At 42.0% G+C, this 20723-nt stretch overlaps 1 protein-coding gene across 1 annotated transcript; it reads right to left on the reverse strand.

Moving 5' to 3' along the window:
• Positions 1 to 787: 787 nt before the first annotated feature.
• On the reverse strand, positions 788 to 20434 carry atp1a3b (ATPase Na+/K+ transporting subunit alpha 3b). Its single transcript, XM_053326399.1, has 22 exons — positions 20379 to 20434; positions 9698 to 9775; positions 9244 to 9303; positions 8906 to 9109; positions 8547 to 8660; positions 7694 to 7828; positions 7460 to 7577; positions 6971 to 7239; positions 6097 to 6295; positions 5677 to 5921; positions 5363 to 5555; positions 4798 to 4973; positions 4552 to 4688; positions 4290 to 4440; positions 3641 to 3809; positions 3230 to 3384; positions 2968 to 3091; positions 2576 to 2721; positions 2325 to 2455; positions 2072 to 2173; positions 1835 to 1926; positions 788 to 1701 (listed from the first exon to the last, which is right to left on the reverse strand). Exons 1-22 carry the CDS (start codon positions 20382 to 20384, stop codon positions 1673 to 1675), a joined length of 3033 nt encoding a protein of 1010 aa, XP_053182374.1. The 5' UTR covers positions 20385 to 20434; the 3' UTR covers positions 788 to 1672.
• Between the last annotated feature and the right edge of the window lie 289 nt (positions 20435 to 20723).

Below are 20723 nucleotides of genomic sequence, written 5' to 3' on the forward strand. Positions count from 1 at the left end.
ATGAATGGTGTATATTTTAAGCATGTTCAAAGAAACAGTGATACAAAGCCAAAGTGTGTGTAAGATAATGAGGAAATTACATAAGAGGGAAGCACTGTTCCACCAAAAAGTCAAAAACAGAGACAGAAAGACACACAGACAGATCTAGGTTGTATTAAATGTTCTAGATGTTTTATTGGTGTTGGTTTCATTTATTTGACACACATGTTCTACTATTTGTGTTTTTTTTTTTTCTTTCTGGAATTTCAACTCTTGCAGCCATCTGAGTTGGACCCAGCCTGAGACCGCTGGCCCTTCACGGGTCCCCAACACATACATACACACAGACCTGGGTCAGACCAGGCCATACAGTAGCAGGACTTGGACTGAACCAGGCGTGGACCTGATCTGGTAATAGACCCCAGGCACATGGACTCATCATTACCACTCACCAAATCACAGCACACTGCACCACATCATACCAGCACACCTACAGTGACAGGAACCTGAAAGCCTTGGTTGGTGTCTCATGTCTCTTGGTAAAAACACAACCTAAAACCCTGCTCTGCTTTTTTCTGCTCTGAAAAACCAGCAAAAAAATAACTGAAAACAAAAAAAACAAAAAAACAAGAGAGACAGATATTCTCACTTTTTCCTATCTCACCAATATTGTAGATTTTCTTCATGAATGTCTCTCTTGAACTGTTTTTCAACATTTTTTTATTGTTTCATTTAAATTCAGTATAGAATTATATAGATTTCCTAGAGCACACAGAAAGATTGAGTTGTATTTATCAACTTGGGGGGTGGGGGTGGGGTGGGGTTTACTGTAATAGTTATTAACAAGAACAATGGTTCACACAGTGCACACAAACGGAGACAAACGGGGCAGGAGGGAGGGGAGGAGAGGGATGTGAGAGACAGAGGGGGAGAGAGGGGGGACAGGACGCAATGGGGTGTGCTTTGTTAGGCCTAAATGAGGAAAAGCAGCTCTCACATACCCCCCCTCCCATCTTAGAAATAAAAAAGACAAGTAAAATCATCGGAACCCCCCTACCCCACATATTAAAAAACAACAACACTGTGGCCGCTGAGAAAAGAAGGAAAATGGACGCAGTGAGAACAGGGAGATGACCACTCCGCTGGTCCTCCACAGACAGGAGACGGAGGCGACAGGTGGCAGTCGAAGTGGTGACGGCGGTGGGATCTCTCTGTGTGATCTTTATATCTGTGTGTGATTGGAGGACAAGCAAAGGGTTGGCGAGGAGGGAGAAGAGGGAGGAATGACGGTATAGAGAAAGACGAGAGAGGGGTGCAGGGAGGGGAAGGAGCTGGATGGCCCTTTTTTGCCGAGCATAGACACTCCCTTTGTATCCTTAGCTCATTCAAATCTACATACACAATATGCAGCTGCCGTTTGGTAGATATATTGGTTTATGTACACAGCAGTGAGAGAACACATGCAAAGAGTATCATAGGAGATGGGAAGAAGGGGGGGTGGGACAATGTAGAAAGTTGTAAAGGTGCTTTTGCTGTTTTTAATCTTTGGGGCAGTTGTGATGAAAATTGCTTCAAAGCGGTTTTTGTCTTTAAGGGGGTGGGGCATCTGGAGGTATGTCTTGCCAGGGATGGAGTGACAGGGGGGAGAAATAAGTGGAAGATGTGGGGGGTTTGAGCAAAGATGCTCCATCGATCAATAGTATGTCTCCCTTTCCACCCAACCTGCAGTGCAGATAAAAGAAAGACAAAGAAGAAGAAGTTGAGGTTAATTATGTATTCTAATCATACATTTTAATTAGGTACAGTTTGATTTTAAAATAATAATAATAAGAAGAACAAGAAGGAAAACACTCACCCCCAGGGTTCCGGCGGATGAGAAGTTTTCGAATTTCATCATAAACAAAGATGAGAAAACTATAGGGGAATGCACAAAACCACCAGGAAGGTCTGTGGACAAAATAAGAGAGGAGAACAGAAGATTAAAAATAATGAAGTAACCAGATAACAGACATACTGTATATATAGACTATACATCTTAATATGAGAGTGACTACTACTAAGGTGAAAGGAAACACTGGGTAATGGTACTCACTTTAGGGGGTACATCCTGAGTGCCACATCCATGCCTGGGCAGTAGGACAAGAAGGCAGCCAGGGCTGTCTCTTCAAACAGGCCAAAGATCAAGATCTTGTTCCTGGGTTGAGTAACACACAAGAAATATTGAAGAGGAGAATTTAGACCATATTATGACCCTGATAATTAAACAGTAAATAAAAAAAGATTTAATGTCCAGATTTGATACATATACAAGTACATTACTTTCACAGAACAACTGTTGCACTCACCTCATGCCCTGCTGGAACACAGAGTTACGTCGGGTCTTGCAAACAATGACATCAGCCCATTGCACGACCACAATACTGACAAAGAAGGCTGTGTGACATGTGAACTCTACAATCTTCCTCTGCTCATATGTCTGAGGGCAGGAGAGGAAAGACAGGGAGTGAGACAAAGTAATATTGTGCAAAACTTGCAAAATTTGCAAAACATCTACTGTGCAAGTTCACTTGCACACTCAGACAAACTTCTCATTTACCCATTGCTGTCCATAGCTGTCTTCCAGGTCGTTGCATGAGCGGTCATCCCAGTTAAGCCTGATGCCTACAAGTCGAGAGGGCAGGAAACCATTTTCAGCCAAGATCACAAAGTAGGCAAAGAAGCCTCCCAGAGCCTGGATCATACCTGAGGAAAAACAAACACACAGAGAAACTCAGTTACTGATTTTGAAGTTGTCTAACATCCTAAATCTAATTTCCCCAAATCATTGCAAGACATAGCCAAAGATACTATTGTTGTTTGTGAAAAATAAAATAGGGTAAAGCTGATTTTAACATAAAAATACTTTGAAGCAACTGAAATCAAACTTCAGTCCAGATCAAAAGCAGTTTAACAGCCTGGGTCAGCAATTCCAGTCTTCAGTTCACCTACCAATTTGTCCATAGGCAATGCTGATAAGCCTCTCATTCACCAGCTTGTCCCTGAATGGGTTCCTGGGCTGACGCTTCATGATGTCGCTCTCAGCTGCTTCATAAGCCAGGGAGATAGCTGGAACCTACGGGAAGAAAAGAAATGTGAACTTTTAACATTTAAATACTGTGTGACTCATCATATCGACAGCAGCTTGATTCAAGGATGGCTGTGTGTAAGCATATTTTTTGTGACAGACAGTGTGTATTCAATGATCTCTCACCATGTCAGTTCCCAAGTCAATACACAGGATGGTGATGGTTCCCAGTGGCAAAGGAATGTTGATCATGATAAACAACAGGAAGGGGGTGATCTCTGGGATGTTGCTGGTCAGGGTGTAGGCAATGGACTTCTTCAGGTTATCAAAGATCAAGCGGCCTGAAGGGAGAAAAGCAGACAGGTCACACAATGCACTAAGTCTGTGTGAAGGCCCTGGTGGCAAAACATTTATGAGTTGGACCTCTGAATTATCTGAATTATCTAGAATGTTAGCTTTTTATTTTCTTAAACTTTGCTGTTCTGTTAGAATATTTGTTTAGTTAATCTGGAGTCTTGATTTACCTGAATTCTTATTTTTTTATCTATATATCATTTCAGATTCTCTCAATATAATCTCTTTGTCGCTTCTTCTCACCTTCTTCCACTCCAGTGACAATAGAGGCAAAGTTGTCATCCAGCAAGATCATGTCAGCAGCCTGTTTGGACACATCGGAGCCAGAGATTCCCATGGCAACACCAATGTCAGCCTTCTTCAGTGCAGGAGAGTCATTCACACCGTCACCTGTCACAGCCACAATAGCGCCCTGGGAGAGAAGAGGGAGGTGAGGAGCTTATATGAGTGGCATTGCATAAATACAAGTCATTTATATCACCACTAAGATTGTTTAATAAGTCAATATGTCATGAATATACCGTATTGGTCTAAAAAAATATGTTTTAGCAAAGCATAATTAATTAGATTAACTACTAACAGGCTAATACATTTTCTACATTTTTTTAATTGAGTAGTGGTAGTATTAGTAGTAGTAGCAGTAGTAGTAGTAGTATCGGTATTTAATATACAATCTAACCATTGTATTCTGTATGTAGGAGACTCTCATTAAACAGATAACTGGCGCCATCTAGTGTTGTAAAAATGTAATGATATCTAGTGTCTAATCATTACACTAGCATATTCAAAAATGGATCTGGTTCATGTAGATGTTGCGGGGCTAAAATTGCATGGATAAGAGATCTGATTCCTGTTCTTACAAACATTTTTTGTAATCTAAAAATGTTCGAACCTGTCTCTGGCAACCCTCTACAATGATCAGCTTCTGCTGTGGGGAGGTCCTGGCAAAGACAATTTCCGTGTGATTCCTCAAGATGTCGTCCATCTGATCCTGAGACAGCTCCTTCAGGTCTGTACCGTGGATCACACAGGCCTTGGCATCCCTGAGAAGAGACATTAAAATGTTAATGTGGGTTGCTTATTTTTAGTTTTATTATTTTTTATTATTGTGGATATTTTTTATATATCTGTGAGTAGTTGTTATCATTTCTTACCTGGGATTGACCTGGCTGACGGGGATATTGAGACGAGCTGCAATGTCCTCCACTGTCTCATTGCCCTCAGAGATGATGCCCACACCTTTGGCAATTGCCTTGGCTGTGATTGGGTGATCTCCAGTAACCATAATGACCTATTGCAGCAAGATAAATAAAGATGGCTTTTTAATATGTGATCAATGTGACAAGGCCTTTATAGACCAGAGCCTGTGTGATCAAACAATGACAAGATGTCAAGCTCACCTTGATACCAGCAGATCGGCATTTGCCAACAGCATCAGGCACAGCAGCACGGGGAGGGTCAATCATGGACATGAGGCCAACAAAGCAAAGGTTGTCAGTCTGGAAGTTGACATCATCGGTGTCAAAGGCAAAGCCCTTGGGGTACTGGTCCTCTGGCAGCATCACATGGCAGAAACCTGTAGGGAAAAGAAATATGTGATTTAGTGTGTGATATTCTGTCTCTTCTGTTTGTGATATTTGGCATTTGAATTGGTCCTTGCTTCAATAATTCAACAGATCTTAACATGTTGGTTTGCAAATACCACAGAAAGAGACTAACTTAAAGTACTTCACAATTTCAAAAATAGGAAAGAAATTGTGGATGTCAAAATTAATTTATTGAATTTATTGCAAATACTGTGGGACATATTACTGAGTATTTTGTGAGGCTATTGATAAACTACTAAAAATAATGGTTTTCCAGAGAATAAAACATATATAAAAAATATTGTTGTAATTGAATGGAAATGTCTTATGATATGAGAAATTACCGAATAGAGTAAATTGTAGTTCTATCTATCCTTACCCAAAACTCTCTCTCCCAGTCCTCCCAGCTCCATGTAGGCATTCTGGAAAGCTTCCTTCATCTCTTCGTCCATAGGCTGCTCTTTGCCCTGCAGCATGATGGTGTTGCAACGGTCTAGGATCCTCTCAGGAGCTCCCTTCATCACCAGCAGGTAGCGGTTGTCATTGGGGTCTTCTGTCTCATGCACTGAGAGCTAGAAGAGGAGAACAGAAATGAAAATAAATACATTTTAGGTTAGAAAGAGTTTGTTAATGTTGTACCATCCTTTAAGTGTATTTGGCATGTCATCTCAGCTATATTCAATGTTTACTTACCTGGTATTTGTTGGTGGAGTTGAAGGGGATCTCAGCCACCTTCTTGTTCTTGTCCCTCATCGTCCTGACAGAGCCACAGGACAACTCAATACACTTCAGCAGGGCAGACTCTGAGGCATCGCCAGCCACGTCACGCTTCAGGATGGGCAATCCATCTTGTCCTCCTTTGAACTGAGCACGGTTACACAGAGCAGCGACACGAGACAGAGATATCCATGTCACTGAGCTCTTGTCGAATGAGGCACCTGGAGAAGGAAGAGAACGGAGTCGACATTATTAACCTTACATTTTAGAATTTGGTTATCATAACCGTTTATCAGCAAACAATTTGTGTTTCTAGTAATCATTTATCCCTTTTAACAGTGTGGACATTTTTAGACAGCATATGTGTCTGACCCCTTTAACGATCTCCTCACTAACCAGACTGATCCTCGGTGGTGTCAGCCTCGTGGATCTGGTTGTCAAACCACATGTGGGCCACAGTCATCCTGTTCTGGGTCAGGGTTCCTGTCTTGTCAGAGCAGATGGTGGAGGTGGAACCCAGGGTTTCCACAGCCTCCAAGTTCTTCACCAGGCAGTTTTTCTTAGCCATACGTTTGGCAGTCAGGGTCAGACATACCTGTGGGTGTTAAACCATGAACAGATTTGTTCATAAAATGTGAATATGAATTTAAGAAGAATTATGGCATTTATTGATTTCCTCTAGAACTTTTTCTTAGGTAAACCTGAATGAATTTTGAGTTTAAATGTGTATTATATATGTTTAAAAATAATAATAATGGTAGAAACTCCTCCCACTGTGACAGCAGCCTCTGTGCCCCTCTGTAGGTGTCCAGTATCTTATTGCAGCTAACAGTGTCTACCACCTGTAGACTATAATATTCTCTTCTAATATCTCTGTGACTGTCACTTCCCATTACCACTTCCCATTATGGACCACTTTGCTTTAGGAAGATGTTTTATAACATCTAACTTCATGTCAAAGCATTCCCTCTTTATTTCTATCACAGTGCAGAGCTGTTCTGATTGTGTTAGCTAGCTTGATTCATAATTCCTAATTTTATGAGGTCTCCTACTGTCACTCCTAAACTGGTCAAACTGTGTTAATGTGTTTGTCTTCTGATTTATGAAAGGCTTGAAGTTGTGCAGCCTTTTTCCTCTTTGGGAACCTTTTGTGAATAAAACTTAATTATCGCACCTCACAAACAGTGACAAACCTTGTAGTACAGTTACATTAGAAGCAGCTAACCTGAAAAAACAACTTGAAACAAATACAACAAACAATAGTACTTACAGTGACTGTGGCCAGAAGCCCCTCAGGCACATTAGCCACAATGATGCCAATAAGGAAGATGACAGCCTCGAGCCAGGAGTAACCCAGGATGATGGCCAAGATGAAAAATGTGACACCCAGGAAGACAGCCACACCTGTGATGATGTGGATGAAGTGCTCAATCTCTTTAGCGATGGGGGTTTTGCCGGTCTCCAGGCCAGAGGTCAGAGTAGCAATGCGACCCATAACCGTGCGGTCTCCGGTGCAGATTACAATGCCACGTGATGTGCCTGGTTTGGGGGATGAAAAGAAATATAATGTTTTAAAATACAATTTGTAGCATAATTACCTGTGAGATTACACCTATAACTACATAGTTAAAATCACCCATACCTATTACATTATATGTCAAGTACACACACTATTACTCATTTGTTTTGTGGCTTTAAATCGAACCACAGGCACACAAGCTAATAATAGAATGTAATGCTATTGCCATGGTGATCATACCTTCCACACAGTTGGTGGAGAAGAAAGCAACATTTCGGGTCTCCAAGGGGTTGTCATGGGTACAGTCAGGTGACCTGCTCTGAGGTTCTGACTCGCCTGTTAGGGAGGAGTTATCCACCTATTGGAAAAGAAGGAAAAGAAAAGCATGTAGATGTGTTTAAAAAAAAGAAGCATGAATGTGTGTGTGTGTGTGTGTGTATGTGTGTGTGTGTGTGTGTGTGTGTGTGTGTGTACCTTGCAGCCATGAGCTGAAACCACACGGATGTCGGCAGGGATCCTGTCTCCTCCTTTCACTTCAATCAGATCTCCGGCCACCACTTCTTCAGCGTTGATCTGTACCTTCTCACCCTCACGGATCACCAAAGCTTGCTGCAGGGGCACATCAGGGATAGTTAGGAAATGCTTACACAAATTGGAAACTATTTAATTATAAGAGGTAGGAAATAACTTTAACATCCTCTGCCTGCAAATATGACTGACTACATATACCATTAGCAAAGAATTCGTCATACTATACCTAGTGCATGGTAAATCAAAAAGCACAACCACACACGCAGACCAGATGCACACCAGATGTGTCACTTCCTTTTACAATATTCAGTATTTACTCTCCAGCAGTAGCTGACAAACTGTGGTAGATAATGTGGGAGATAATCCAATTTTGATATTAAATGCCACTCAATTATTTAAGTAAGTGAATACAATAAAAATATAAAGGCAAATAAATATAACGTTTTTCAGTAGAATACGAAATGTGCCGAGAGGATGGATTCATTGCCAAAACTAGGGGTTCTTGTAGGACAGTATTTTACCATTGTACTGTCTTTGTCTAATCTAAATATTTAATTGTCATTGAAAAGGCAAAGACTGTCTCATAGGACAGTAGTAAGGAAGTGACTGACACTCCAGTGGGCGTTAAAGTCACCACGGTGTGAATACTTACATGAATAGAGGCAGAAGTACAAGGTTTTTACAACCGATAATGTCTGGGGTCTACCAACTGTTTTTTAAATCCTAAATATATTCAATTTCAAGACTATACAGTTGGTCTCCTCTACCAAAAAGCTTAACATATAACATGCATTACCTGAGGCACCATGTTCTTGAAGGACTCCATGATTTTGGAGCTCTTGGCCTCTTGGAAGTATGAGAAGCAACCAGTAATAATGACGACAGCTGTGAGCACAATACCTAGGTACAACTGGAGAAGAGAAAAGGGAGAGAGGAGAGAGAGAGAGAGAGAGAGAGAGAGAGAGAGAGAGAGAGAGAGAGAGAGAGAGAGAGAGAGATCAAACATATGTAAGAGTGGGTTATGAGGACGTTCTGGTTATGTGTGATGCTAAAATCGCTTTGCCGGGGTGTTATTTATCTCTGTACTTTAAGAGACAGAAGTGTGATGAAAGTGTTAATGAGGTGCAGATGGTCCAGATTATATGAGTTGCTCACATTGTCTCCTGCGGGTTCGTCCTCAGTGGCTGCCTGGATGGCGTAGGCCAGGAAGCAGAGGATGGCGCCGGTCCATAGCAGGATGGAGAATCCACCAAACAGCTGACGACAGAACTTGACCCACTCTGGGGTGGTGGGAGGAGGGGTGAGAGCGTTGGGACCATCCCTGATCAGAAACTCTGCAGCCTTGGCATTAGTCAATCCCTGGAGGGAAGAGAGAGAGTGGGTCGATAGGTATATTTAGCAGGGAAAGGCAAGTCTGCATTGAAATACCCTTATGTCTGTAAAACAGTCTCAAACCATGTTCATGCGGAGATAAATTAATATCATCAACTCACCTGGACAATATCAGTCTGGAATTTCCTGCATACTTCCTCCACGGACATCTTGTGCTCCGTCTGAAAAGAAACAAGAAACAGAGAAAATCAGTACACTGCATAATTCAATATGTTGAGTTGTTGCCATTTTGTGCATGCAAGAAAAAGTACTGCAGTTTAAAACAAGAATTGTAACAACATGAAGTCTGAACTTTGCAGCATTTTAATAACATTATAAATTTACTCCATGCATGCAGTTCACCTGAGACGTAAGAGTATCAGGACAGCCACGTATGTCTGTTTCTTGAGCTGGGATGTGGAATCAAAGTGATGACCTCCTGATAACATGTCACCCCTCTTACCAGCAAAAATACATTTTTTGTTGGCCTGTATGAGAAAGATTTCTCTTCTCTCCAACAGAGTTGTTGTCAATTCAGAAATAAATTATTCAAAAATAAGAGAAAGATTGACTTACAATGGGCACTTCCTTCTTCAGGTCATCCATATCCTTGGTTCCCCCCTTCTTCTTCTTGGGGGATCGGTCATCTTTGTCCTGTGTGGTGGCAACGCGGTAACTGTCTGACCGCCCATACTACAGACATACACATATGTTTTATACATGCCTTTGAACTAGATTTGGTTAATAGTAGCCTGTGCGCGTTTGTGCACTCTGGGCTTGTACATGTAAACCAGGTTAACCACAAACTGTAGTTTGTCTCTGAAAATGTATTACTGGCCTACTTGTTCAGAGAACTGTTTGCCTGGCTTTGTTATCGTAGATATAAGTTAAATACTGCAAAAGAAATAAAGCCAGTGGGCTTTTCTCTCTTTCACTATACAGTAAATGATGTTGTGTCCTGGTGAAGTGGCCTTGAAAAGTATTTCTCAGAAACAAATCACATCAAATCAAATCAAAGCATTAAAACAAAAACCCTATTATCATAAGAATCAATACAGACATGAAAGGAAAATGCATTACCCTGGTTCCTCTGTTCTTCTGAACAAAAACATCACACTACACATTATGAGTGCACTATCACCACACATTAAGTGTGCCCCTGCAGTCTGCTCTGCCATATTCATTTGATCTCCATTGATCTAATAATTGTTGCTCTGATGTCCACAACAGCCTAATGGACACCTCAGAACATAATCAAATACATATGTTTAACCTGTAGGTTTTTTAAGAATCACTTCCTGGTCTTTTTCATTTATATAGCTGCCAACATAAAAGGTGTGAGAGAGAGGAGACAAACTGAATTTATAGATTCATCAAAGGCTTTCTTTTAGCTTTGAAGTCAAGATTGCTAAAAAAAATTAAATCACAAGTATACACACATGCCAGATGTCCTCTTCTGCCTGATTTACTGCAGTGCCTGCTGTTCCAGGTACCACCCTGATGAAAACTGTCCCTTCAAAAATGGGTTTTTATTGTTAAACTAGACATGAGTGGTCTATTAATAACCCTGATTTTCTCTAGCATTACACATTCTAGTCAATCTAGATCTATAACGGTAACTCTAGCCTGTTGTCGGAGAGCAGTTTGAGCGACATCAATACAAAAGTCCCTCATCAAAGGTCAGAAGATGACATGAAAAGGCAAGAATCCCTCCCAGGAGGTGTCAGTGGGTCTCGGGGACCGGCCCTTCATTGACACAACCTAGTCATCAAGGAAACTTGATCAATGTAGTCAGATATACATTGATGACTTGAAACAGGGGTCTGCAAGCATGACAGAGTAACTGTCCAGCTGATACAGAACTGAATGTCAACTGATTATCAATGATGACAATCCTATTAATTTTCTTCTTAAGATATGTGTATCAGAAGACCACAAGATGAGGTTAAAGGTTACCTATCTTAAATTAGATAATGTTCTGCTGACTGCATATTTCTTCTAAAAAAAAAAAAAATACAAAAAAACCCTAGTGTGCTGAAATTCACAAATAAGTTCAGCACCCTCTTATGGTGAAACCAGGTACTGACATTTAAATGAGTGCAGATGTAACTGCTGTTTGACTGCTTTGTTTGCATCTGATATTAAAATGCAAACACTGAACTGCAAAGAAGCTATCAGTTTGGGAATTCAAATCTGATGTTTAACGTATTTCTTACAAGTATGTTGACTTTTAAACAGTAGGGCCCTTAGTCCAAGTTTCACAATCCTAACTAATATATTTACAAAGGCACTATAGTGAGTCCTGTACACATGTTGACTGACAAACTCTCACACCCTAACCCCACCAAAACACACACACCTGCAGTGGCACAAAAAGTGACTGACAAAGATCAACATGCCACTTCATTTCCCACATTAGCTGTACTGCTGTTGAGTGAAATGCTTGTGAAATCATGTCTGTACATATTGAATTTGTAATATGGTCAAAAAGACCTGTCATTCTGGTTTGTGATCATAAAAAAAAGTCATGAATCTACATGTGGGTAAAACTGCCACTCACTTAATTTAGGAATGGGGCTGCTCAACGACCACTTCTGGATTAAAGGCAAACAATGAAACCATTCGTTCAAGCATACCAAGGGGAAAGTGGCATGTCAGTGGGAGGGAGTGGTTGAACTGACTCCATAGACACGCACATACACGCAACCATAACGGCACACACACAAACTCACACACACACAATTCTGCAACAAAAGAGCAGGTGAGGAAATCTCTTACAGCAGCAAGACCAGGCAGGCCTGGTGAGGCAGAGGCTGCATAGAGCTGTATCTGATGCAGTGGAAAAGTACTGCTGCTGTTCTCCTCTGAGACAGACCATGCCTGTGTGTGCGTGTGTGTGTATGAGTATAGTGAGAAACAGTGTGTGGGCACATGCATGTATTCATTATCTACACGTGTTTGTCATTTGAGATTAAGTGAATAAATGATGGCTACACATCTCTATTTAGAGTTGAGAGGTGTTAAAGAATATGGGAAATTACACATGTATCTTCTAAATAAAATATAATATACATAAAATAGTCACTGTAATCTATAAGATGAATGATTGGCAGGTGATCTACAGATGCAGATATTATTGTGATTGGGACTAGTTTTTCCATGGCCAATATTTAGGGAGCATTGTCAGTTCAATAGCGCACCTGCTCTTTCTTAGCATATGCACGCTTAAATTGGTACCACACACACACAAACACACACAAACACATACACACACATATGCTCATACAATAGAAATGGTTGGTGGGGAGGCAGAGAGGAGTGCTAAACAAATCAAAATGTGGTGAAAAGTAAATGCACAGGGGTGTGGATGTGAAGGGGTTGTGATGACAGACAGGATTGGCAAACGGAAAAAGAGACATTAGTGGGAGGTGAGAAGCAGGGACAGATAAAGAGTGAGAGAGGCAGCTGGAGAAAGGGACAGAGAGAGGGAGAGAAGCTGTTGTCACCCTTCTCTCATGCCTCTAATTAGATATTGACCAGCACTCTTTGTCTGCTGGCTATGTGTCAGTGTTTGACCCACAGTGACCCCACTCTAATAGATTGCACAACCTCCCTTATGGTGTGTGTATGTGTGTGTGATATGAATGAATAGTTATCAACCTGACTCACAGCAAAAAGAGAGATTACTAATTTATCTTTTGTCTATGTTTACAGTATGTTGAGTATCTTAAGTGCATACCATACCTCTATTTGTGTGTGTGTGTGTGTGTGTGTGTGTGTGTGTGTGTGTGTGTGTGTGTCTAAGTGCTTGCCACTCAATCATTAATGACAGAAGGGACAACCAACAAGCCTCTCCTTTCCCCCCAAGAATACACACCTAGTTACCTGATCAAATCTGTCTTCATGTCTCCTTTTAAAAACATGAAACCGGAAACACACTTCAAGTTATGTCTGTCTGCCTTTAACTCTGTTATTATTGTAATTTAGTTGTTACTCATCTTTTGGACGGTTTCCAAGTCTACAAATCTGTCTCTGTTGTCTTCGTCTTGTCGTTTAATTGTTCAGCAGAGAGGGATTGTTTCTATATTTCATATTAAATAGAAGTATCTTTTAATATGCAAATACATCAAAGTGTGCCTGCCCATGTGTGTCTGTGTGGGTGTCCAGCTGTCTCACACAGCTCTGGGTAATGTAATGAGCCCCTCTGTCCTGAGGAAGGAAACAGAGACTTGTGGCTGGAATTACACACGCTCTTTCTCCCACAGTCACACAGACGAGCAGGCTGATGGACAGGCTCTGACATCATCAGGAACTGGGAACATCAGATGCTCTTCTATGGATTACATAGTGTAATCACTTACATGCAGTTACATATCGGTTTATTAAAATGTGCTTAAAATTTCAGTCATTCAATAAAACTAATGCTGCATGTATCTGGTTGTGTGTTTGATTTGATCATAAATTATTCTGCAGGCCTGCTCTGACTAACCATACTAAACCTAGCATTTTATCCTCATGTGAACAAGTATGACGAGTGTGTTTAGAGGGCATGTAACCATGGCGACCAGCACGGCCATTGGCATGGTGACGAAGCCCAGCAGTGGCCTAGTACTCCTAGGATTCCCTGATGTGATCCAGGACAAGTAATAATTGATGCATCTGTAACTGGACACTGTATTCACTGCTATATAAGACAGACAGGCGATTGATTCAAAGAATTATAATGTGTTTGTGTCTGTGTGCCTGTGAGAGCAGAGGTGAGTCATTGTGTTGGCTACAGTCCGTATTTGCAGCACATACACGCATTGCGGCAGAGAGAGCGACAGAGATGTAGAATGAATGAGGGCGAGACAGACTGTGAAATAATGTAATAAGCCAAAAATGAGAATCAACTTCGAACTTGTAGTCCTAAGAAGGAAATGTGGAGTAATGTTTGTTGAGTAATGTGGAGTGGCAGTTGAATGAGCACTCTGCATGTCATGAAAATTTGGATTTTTTTTACACAACAATGTTGCAGTCTCTTTTGGCATTTATCTGAGAGTGAAACTAAGTGGCACTGCTCTGTAATGTCATCCTGTATCCAGTGGTTAACATGTTCAGATTAGGAGTGGCACCTTAGAGGAAAGTAAAATGTCAATCATGTCAGGTTAAGACATGCCCAGTGATGGTGGGTATGATTGGGACTAGGCTGTGGTTCTTTTTATTTCTTCCCCTTTCAACACACGCATAGGGAGGACTCCAACAGGAAGAACTGACGTGCATGCAAACATTCACAGCTGCAGGGATTGTTTTTGTGAGGCTATTCTGTTTCTCTTTATGTGGAACTCACATGAGGAAATGATTTGTGGTTGAAAGAAATACTAGTGTGATTCACATAGTGTGCTTCAACTTCTGCAGCCACCACAGTATTTGTCATAGCTACACATGTGTCTCAGTTCCCCTTCTAATCAGGTCTAAATCACGTTCTTGTTAAATGTTTTTCCTCTATGAGTATTAATGTTCAATGTATTGCTGATAACCATTTTAAGAAGGAACTCAAAATGACTGTTAAAAAAAACGACATGAACATGAACAGATTCATGCCATGTGTTGTCTCAACATGATCATTTCACTTGTGCTTTTGGCACATGGGTACTATCTTATCAAATGTACATGTTAGTTGTATAAGTGTGCAGAATGTTTTCATTGTGAATGTCCATATGTCTGTTTGTTAGACGCTGTTATAAACGTTTTTTTTGCTAAACGTTTTTGCTTTACTTATTAAAGCATCCATGACGATCAGTTTATTAAAACAGCGTCTCCACTAACCTATACTCTCTCATTGAATTATTAAATAAAGGCATAAATAACAAAAAAACATAAACTACCATTTAAAAAAAAAAACTAATTTTGATAGATTCATTTGAGCACTGGATATTTATTATTGAATTTCTCAATCAAGTGACATGCTGCTATGTATGTGGTATGAGTATGCGTGTCCTTGCATGTGTGTGACCTTGAAAGGTGGTTGGGCCATCTGCTGTTTCTTGCAGTGGGATGGCAGGGCTCTGGGCCACAGTAGGGGGCTCAGGCCGGGGACAGAGGGACATGGCTGTTGGGATTAGCTAGTCTGATTACTACACTGGATTAGCCCACGGTGCTTCTCTCTCTTTCTCTCTCTCTCTCTCTCTCTCTCTCTCTCTCTCTCCTTCTCTTTGTCTTTATCCCACTTTTTCTATGCCATTCTCGTAATCACATCAAATGTATAAATGCACCATCTACATTTAACATTAGGGCCTAGAACCGTGTTGAATGGTTTGTAACAGTATCGACTTAATGATTATACAACCACATTTTTTAAACAGATGATTAGGATTTGAAGGCCTTGCAAAATAAACTATTCAAATATGTGTTTCACTTATCTATATCAGCCTTGACAGTGATGTAAAGGCTTTTTATCTTTCTGTTTAAGAAAATGAACAGAAATCAAAAGAAAGAAAATCCAGATGTCAGACACGAAGACAAAAGCTGCCATGAAACTCTCTGAAAGACAGACAATGTCTACAACGGTCCCATAGATATTGTTTTGAGACAGTTAAAATTGAAGACTGAACAAGTACAAATGATGAATTGATTCAATTGAATAGTAAAAATAAATAGACAAATGTACAGTAAAATGAATGTAGATGTTTGAAAGCACTAAGAGAAAATCTTAATCTCTAAACCACATATACACAAAGAGACTCACTCTGAAGCTAGCTGGCCTTGAACTCATCTGTATTGTGCTGTCTCCAATAACTAAAAATAAACACAACCAAGCAAAATCTAAACTGAAAATCTCCATCTAAATTGTAACTCCCCCCCTCCATCTGTCCATCCCTTCATCATCTTCATCTGTTAATCCCACGGACATCTGATGTGCTATGCATCCATACACTGTACTGTCCACCATTACTGTTAAGGACTTCTGTAGTTTGTGTTACTTGGTGTGTGTGTGTGTGTGTGTGTGTGTGTGTGTGTGTGTGTGTGTGTGTGTGTGTGTGAATGTGGTCTGTTCTAAATTAGCATTGTAAATCTTGGTTTGCTGGCACCTGCAGTGAACATGGCATCTCGCCATGGTGGAAGAGAGGCAACTTAGGACTCCACAGCAGGCAGCTGCCCACACAGATATGTGCAGATGTGCCTGCACGCACATCCATATACACAGCTGCTGCCTGCACAACTAAACCAAATTTCCTTTAATATTTCAGATTTTCAAACACAGAGATTAATTTTCTGATTCCAAACCAGGATCTGTGTATCCAAATTTATGGAAAAATGTATTAAATATTCACTATTCGGGAATATAATTACTGTGTTAATAATTACGTTTTTCACTGAATACGCTGCCTTACATAGTAACAAATACAATTGCAATATAGCAATTTGCTGTAAAATGATCTGTTCTTTGATTTTGACAAGCCTTTGTCCATTGTAGTTGCCCATGCAGTGTTACAGTTTGTGCTAATTCACACAGGGGGACACACTCACATTTACACTCGCACACACTTCACAAACATACACACATCTCCAGGGCAACACCCTGAATTAGCCATGTCATTGTAGTCAGGCAACCTAACCCCTCTGAATTCCTCTCATTATGGGAAACCATCAACACGTTAACAATGTTGAAAAACTTAGCCTTATCCATCACTGTGCCTTCAGTAACCTTGTTATAAAGCAATGCATGAAGGAGACAGCAGTGACCTTTACATTTTATTAGCATTACCAAGCTGCTGCTCAGTTCACTGCTGCAGCTTTGTCCTGTTAGCATGGAGGCTAACTGCAGGTTTTTTGCTGAGGCACTAGAGAAATCCAGACTCTGCCCTTCAGCAGCACTCTCACTGAGGACACTGTCCTCATTACAGTGGGTATCTATTGATCCAAGACCCTCGAGAGGCTTGAAGGGGACAAAAAGGGAGTGTTGTAAGATTGACCTTTATTGACCCCTAGGCCAAAGGTTTGAAAAATCCCAGCTGGCTATGTGGTCAGTGAGACCATGCGATGCATCGTATCCTGTGTGGTCTTGATTTTCTATTGGCTCCTGTGATGTGTGGGACAGATCAGTTGTGGTACAGTGCAGCCTATCAGCATCAGACAGCAGGTGCAGTGGGGAGGGATGTGCAACACTCTGCACCAAACTGAGGGCTGGGCCTCTGCAGGGGCCAGACACATCCAACTCCTAAACCACCTTCCACTAACACCTTCTAACTTTTTCTCTATGTACACACGTCACTAGTGCGACATAAAAGAACATGCTGTTCTAGAAACCTTCATATCATGACATGAGGTAATTAGTTAGGCTAATCAAAGTCTTAGAGGAGACTCGACTCTAATAGGAGCTTCTCCTCTGCCATCCTGCACACTCAAAGCGGCTCAACCACACCCCTCGTCACCAGCCATTATGACCTTCTGACAAAGCCTCGGTGCTACTACTACACCTTCATCTCTCTTTAATCCGCCATCTCTCCTGGGGAATCAGCCCACCTACACCACACCTCTCCAAGCTCTCCAACCACCACACTCACCCTTCAATCAAGTCCTGTAAGGATCATCCCAACCCCATCCCTCGTCTCCCTATATCATCTCTCATCTGTCTCCCTGTTAACCAATCCCACAATGCGCAGCAAGAGGAAACAGGAGCCATGGTAATGTGAGCCTCAGGTCATTATCCTGTAACAGGATATACAGCCGGGCAGCCCTCCCCCTCTGTACGCCTCCTCCCTTACTTCAAATCCCTCTCTCTTTCTACACCTGCAGACCAGGCACTACTTATCTGCCCTTCCTCTCTCTCTCTCTGTCCCTCTTGCTCTCTCAGAAGTAGCACCCTCCCCCATCTGTGTCACGTGTCTGAAGGTGAAAACCAGCAGTTGATCCATGTGTGCAGCCCTCCATCATCATCTCCTCCCTCCTATGCTCTCAGCATCCGCCACAGCAACACAAAACCCATCAATGCAGACAGTAGAACAATATGCCAGAGAAACCGGTGATGTTATGTGTTGGTGTGAAAACACCTCTCAGACCTTTCTTTAGTAGTACTCTACCACATTTATCTGTGCCTCTGACAAAATGTACTAGTTGTCTCTTTATAGTCTTCCTGATATATGCCCAAGCTTTGCTCTACAGCATCACTGCTGTGTCTTCACCAAGTCCTTTCTGCGTGGCTACTGGTGCCAGCCTATGGCAGCTCTTTACAGGGAATTTCCACACCAGAGGCCCCGCCCACAGTTTGACGCAGGAGGCACGTCGCAAGCGATGCCCCCTGCGGCCTTGGGAAAGGACAGCTGGCTGTGCCATTGCACAGTGCGCCAGTGCGAAATTCGTGGAAGAAAGACAGAAAGGGAAGGAAAAAGTGTAGATGACTGAGGTCACATAATATCAAGATAGCCGGAGCACCCATCCATATATCCTTCCATCTCTCTCCTTCTATCGTCTATCCATCCGTTTTTCCATCCAGGGTCACCTCGGCGCTAACCGTGTAAAAGACAGGGAAACACCCTTCACGGGTCGCCAAGGACCCTCATTTCATCTTTTATAAAGAGCTGCGGCATCATCCGACATGGCACACCGCGTCCACTCAGCATCTCTTCCTCACACTGCTTAACCAAACTTCCACACAGCAGCAGTACATGCGTAAGCACTTTTTGCACCCCCATCCCTTTTGACGCAGTGCCCACTAATGCGGCCGGGTTGGTTGGCTTTTACATCTAAATGAATAGCGCCACACCGAGCGGGGGCTCTCTTCCCCTACATATCGAGCGTCTCATCCTGGCAGAGAGATGTCAGATGCTGCAGAGGCCCGGTCGGCTGATTTTACTGCGGTGACATCGGCTTGCTTTGCCTCTACAGCAGCGGATGCCTCTCAGCACCGCATGGACCTCTGTCTGCAGCGTCATGCCACTGCATCAATTCAGCGGACATACTGCAGCCAGAGATTAAAAATTACAACTCCTTCCGCAGGATGGTGATGGAGCAGACATTGCGCAATTGCTCACACTAACAGCCGCATCTGCACCTTGGCATTTTTGCGGCACCAGCTTCGAATGATTCATCTGCATGGCTAATAAGGTTATCTAGATAACCGGAAACATATCTGATGCCTCCAATGGTATTAGTTAATGGTGCGAGCAGCAAATGATGACTTTCTAAAGTCAAATTTAACATAATGGGCACATCTTCGTGTTCATGAGAGCACGGGAGCATCGTTTCTTTAATCTGTAGTGTGTGTAAATGTGTTCACTGCTGGCGATTATCAAGTCCCTGTTATGTCACAAATTAAAGGGGAAATAAGCTGGTGAGGCGCTTATTCCCAGTAACCGCATTATGACGCATGGGTCATCGAGGGTGCCGAGGATGAGACTCCTCCGCTGATAGAGTCCACTATGAGGACGTAAATGGAGCTCAGCATCTCTGCGGTTCACCGCCAGATGCTCAGCCTCCTGTATATCAGCAGACCGAAGAGAGGACAGTGCCAGCGGGGTTTAAAGCGGGAGAGGACAGGAGGGGGCATCGAGGGCATGATGGAGGTCACAGTACGCAGTGTTCACTCATCACTGAGAAAGACATGCAGCATAACTATGCACTCTAGCACAAAAAAAAATTAATAAAAATCAGTCTTTTATAATGATGATGGGTGAAAAGATGTTTCTAACTCATGCCCCCACCCCCCTTCCCCCTCCCCCTCTCTCTATGTCCCTCTCTCTGTAAGAATAAACCGATTAGGCCTACCATGGTTGGCAAGGTTATAGCCAGTAAGGCCTATCAGAGACCTAAAATACATATGATACATTGACAACCTCTAAAATACACAGACCTAGTCTACGTTTGACACTTCAGTATCAGTGTTCATACATATTTCAGCTCGAGTCCTATTTAATTTAATTCACTGAATCCAAGCAAAAAGACATGAGCTAATAATCTCTTATACGAGGAAAAAAAATCAAGCTACAGTCAAATAACATTGAGCGATGAAATGCCGCTGCTTTCTCTAGCTGCATTAGGCAGGAGCTACAGGCTACATCAATTTGTCGCAGTCTAGGAGACCAGGGTAAAACACAGTTCCGCATTAGAGTCAATGTCACTCTGTCATACGGGATTTCCATAAAGGTTAAAAAAATGACATCACTGTTCAGTTTTGAGGCTCTTCCTCATCAGGAGTGAGATTTGATGCTACACCTCGCTTCTCAGGCCACTTCAGGTGGGCTACAACGCAGTTAAAAGTTGGAATCGTCAGTCTTACCCCCATGTTGGCGCAGTCACTCTTCTCCTCTCAGGTGATGCACGGCTTGAGAGGTGTCAGCCCCTCAGGTTGAATTATATCAAAATGTCTTGCCTTGAAAAATAGAAGAGGACAGGCTCAGTTTTTTTTCGGGGCTGCTTAAATGGAAAAAATGAGGAAGAAAAAGACGTCAGGGATTGTATCTATAGGTCTGACAAAATCTAGTTTTCTGGTTTAAATAAACCGTCTCTCAAACCTTGAAAAGGTAAGGCTTCAATCTTTCCTCCCCGTGAGACGCCTTTCAAATGAAATGTTGCGGTCTCAAGCGGAGCATCACGCAGGGATGCGCTTCCTTCCTCTGCTCTC

Source organism: Scomber japonicus, chromosome 10 (genome assembly GCF_027409825.1).
Source record: "Scomber japonicus isolate fScoJap1 chromosome 10, fScoJap1.pri, whole genome shotgun sequence".
NCBI lineage: Eukaryota > Metazoa > Chordata > Actinopteri > Scombriformes > Scombridae > Scomber > Scomber japonicus.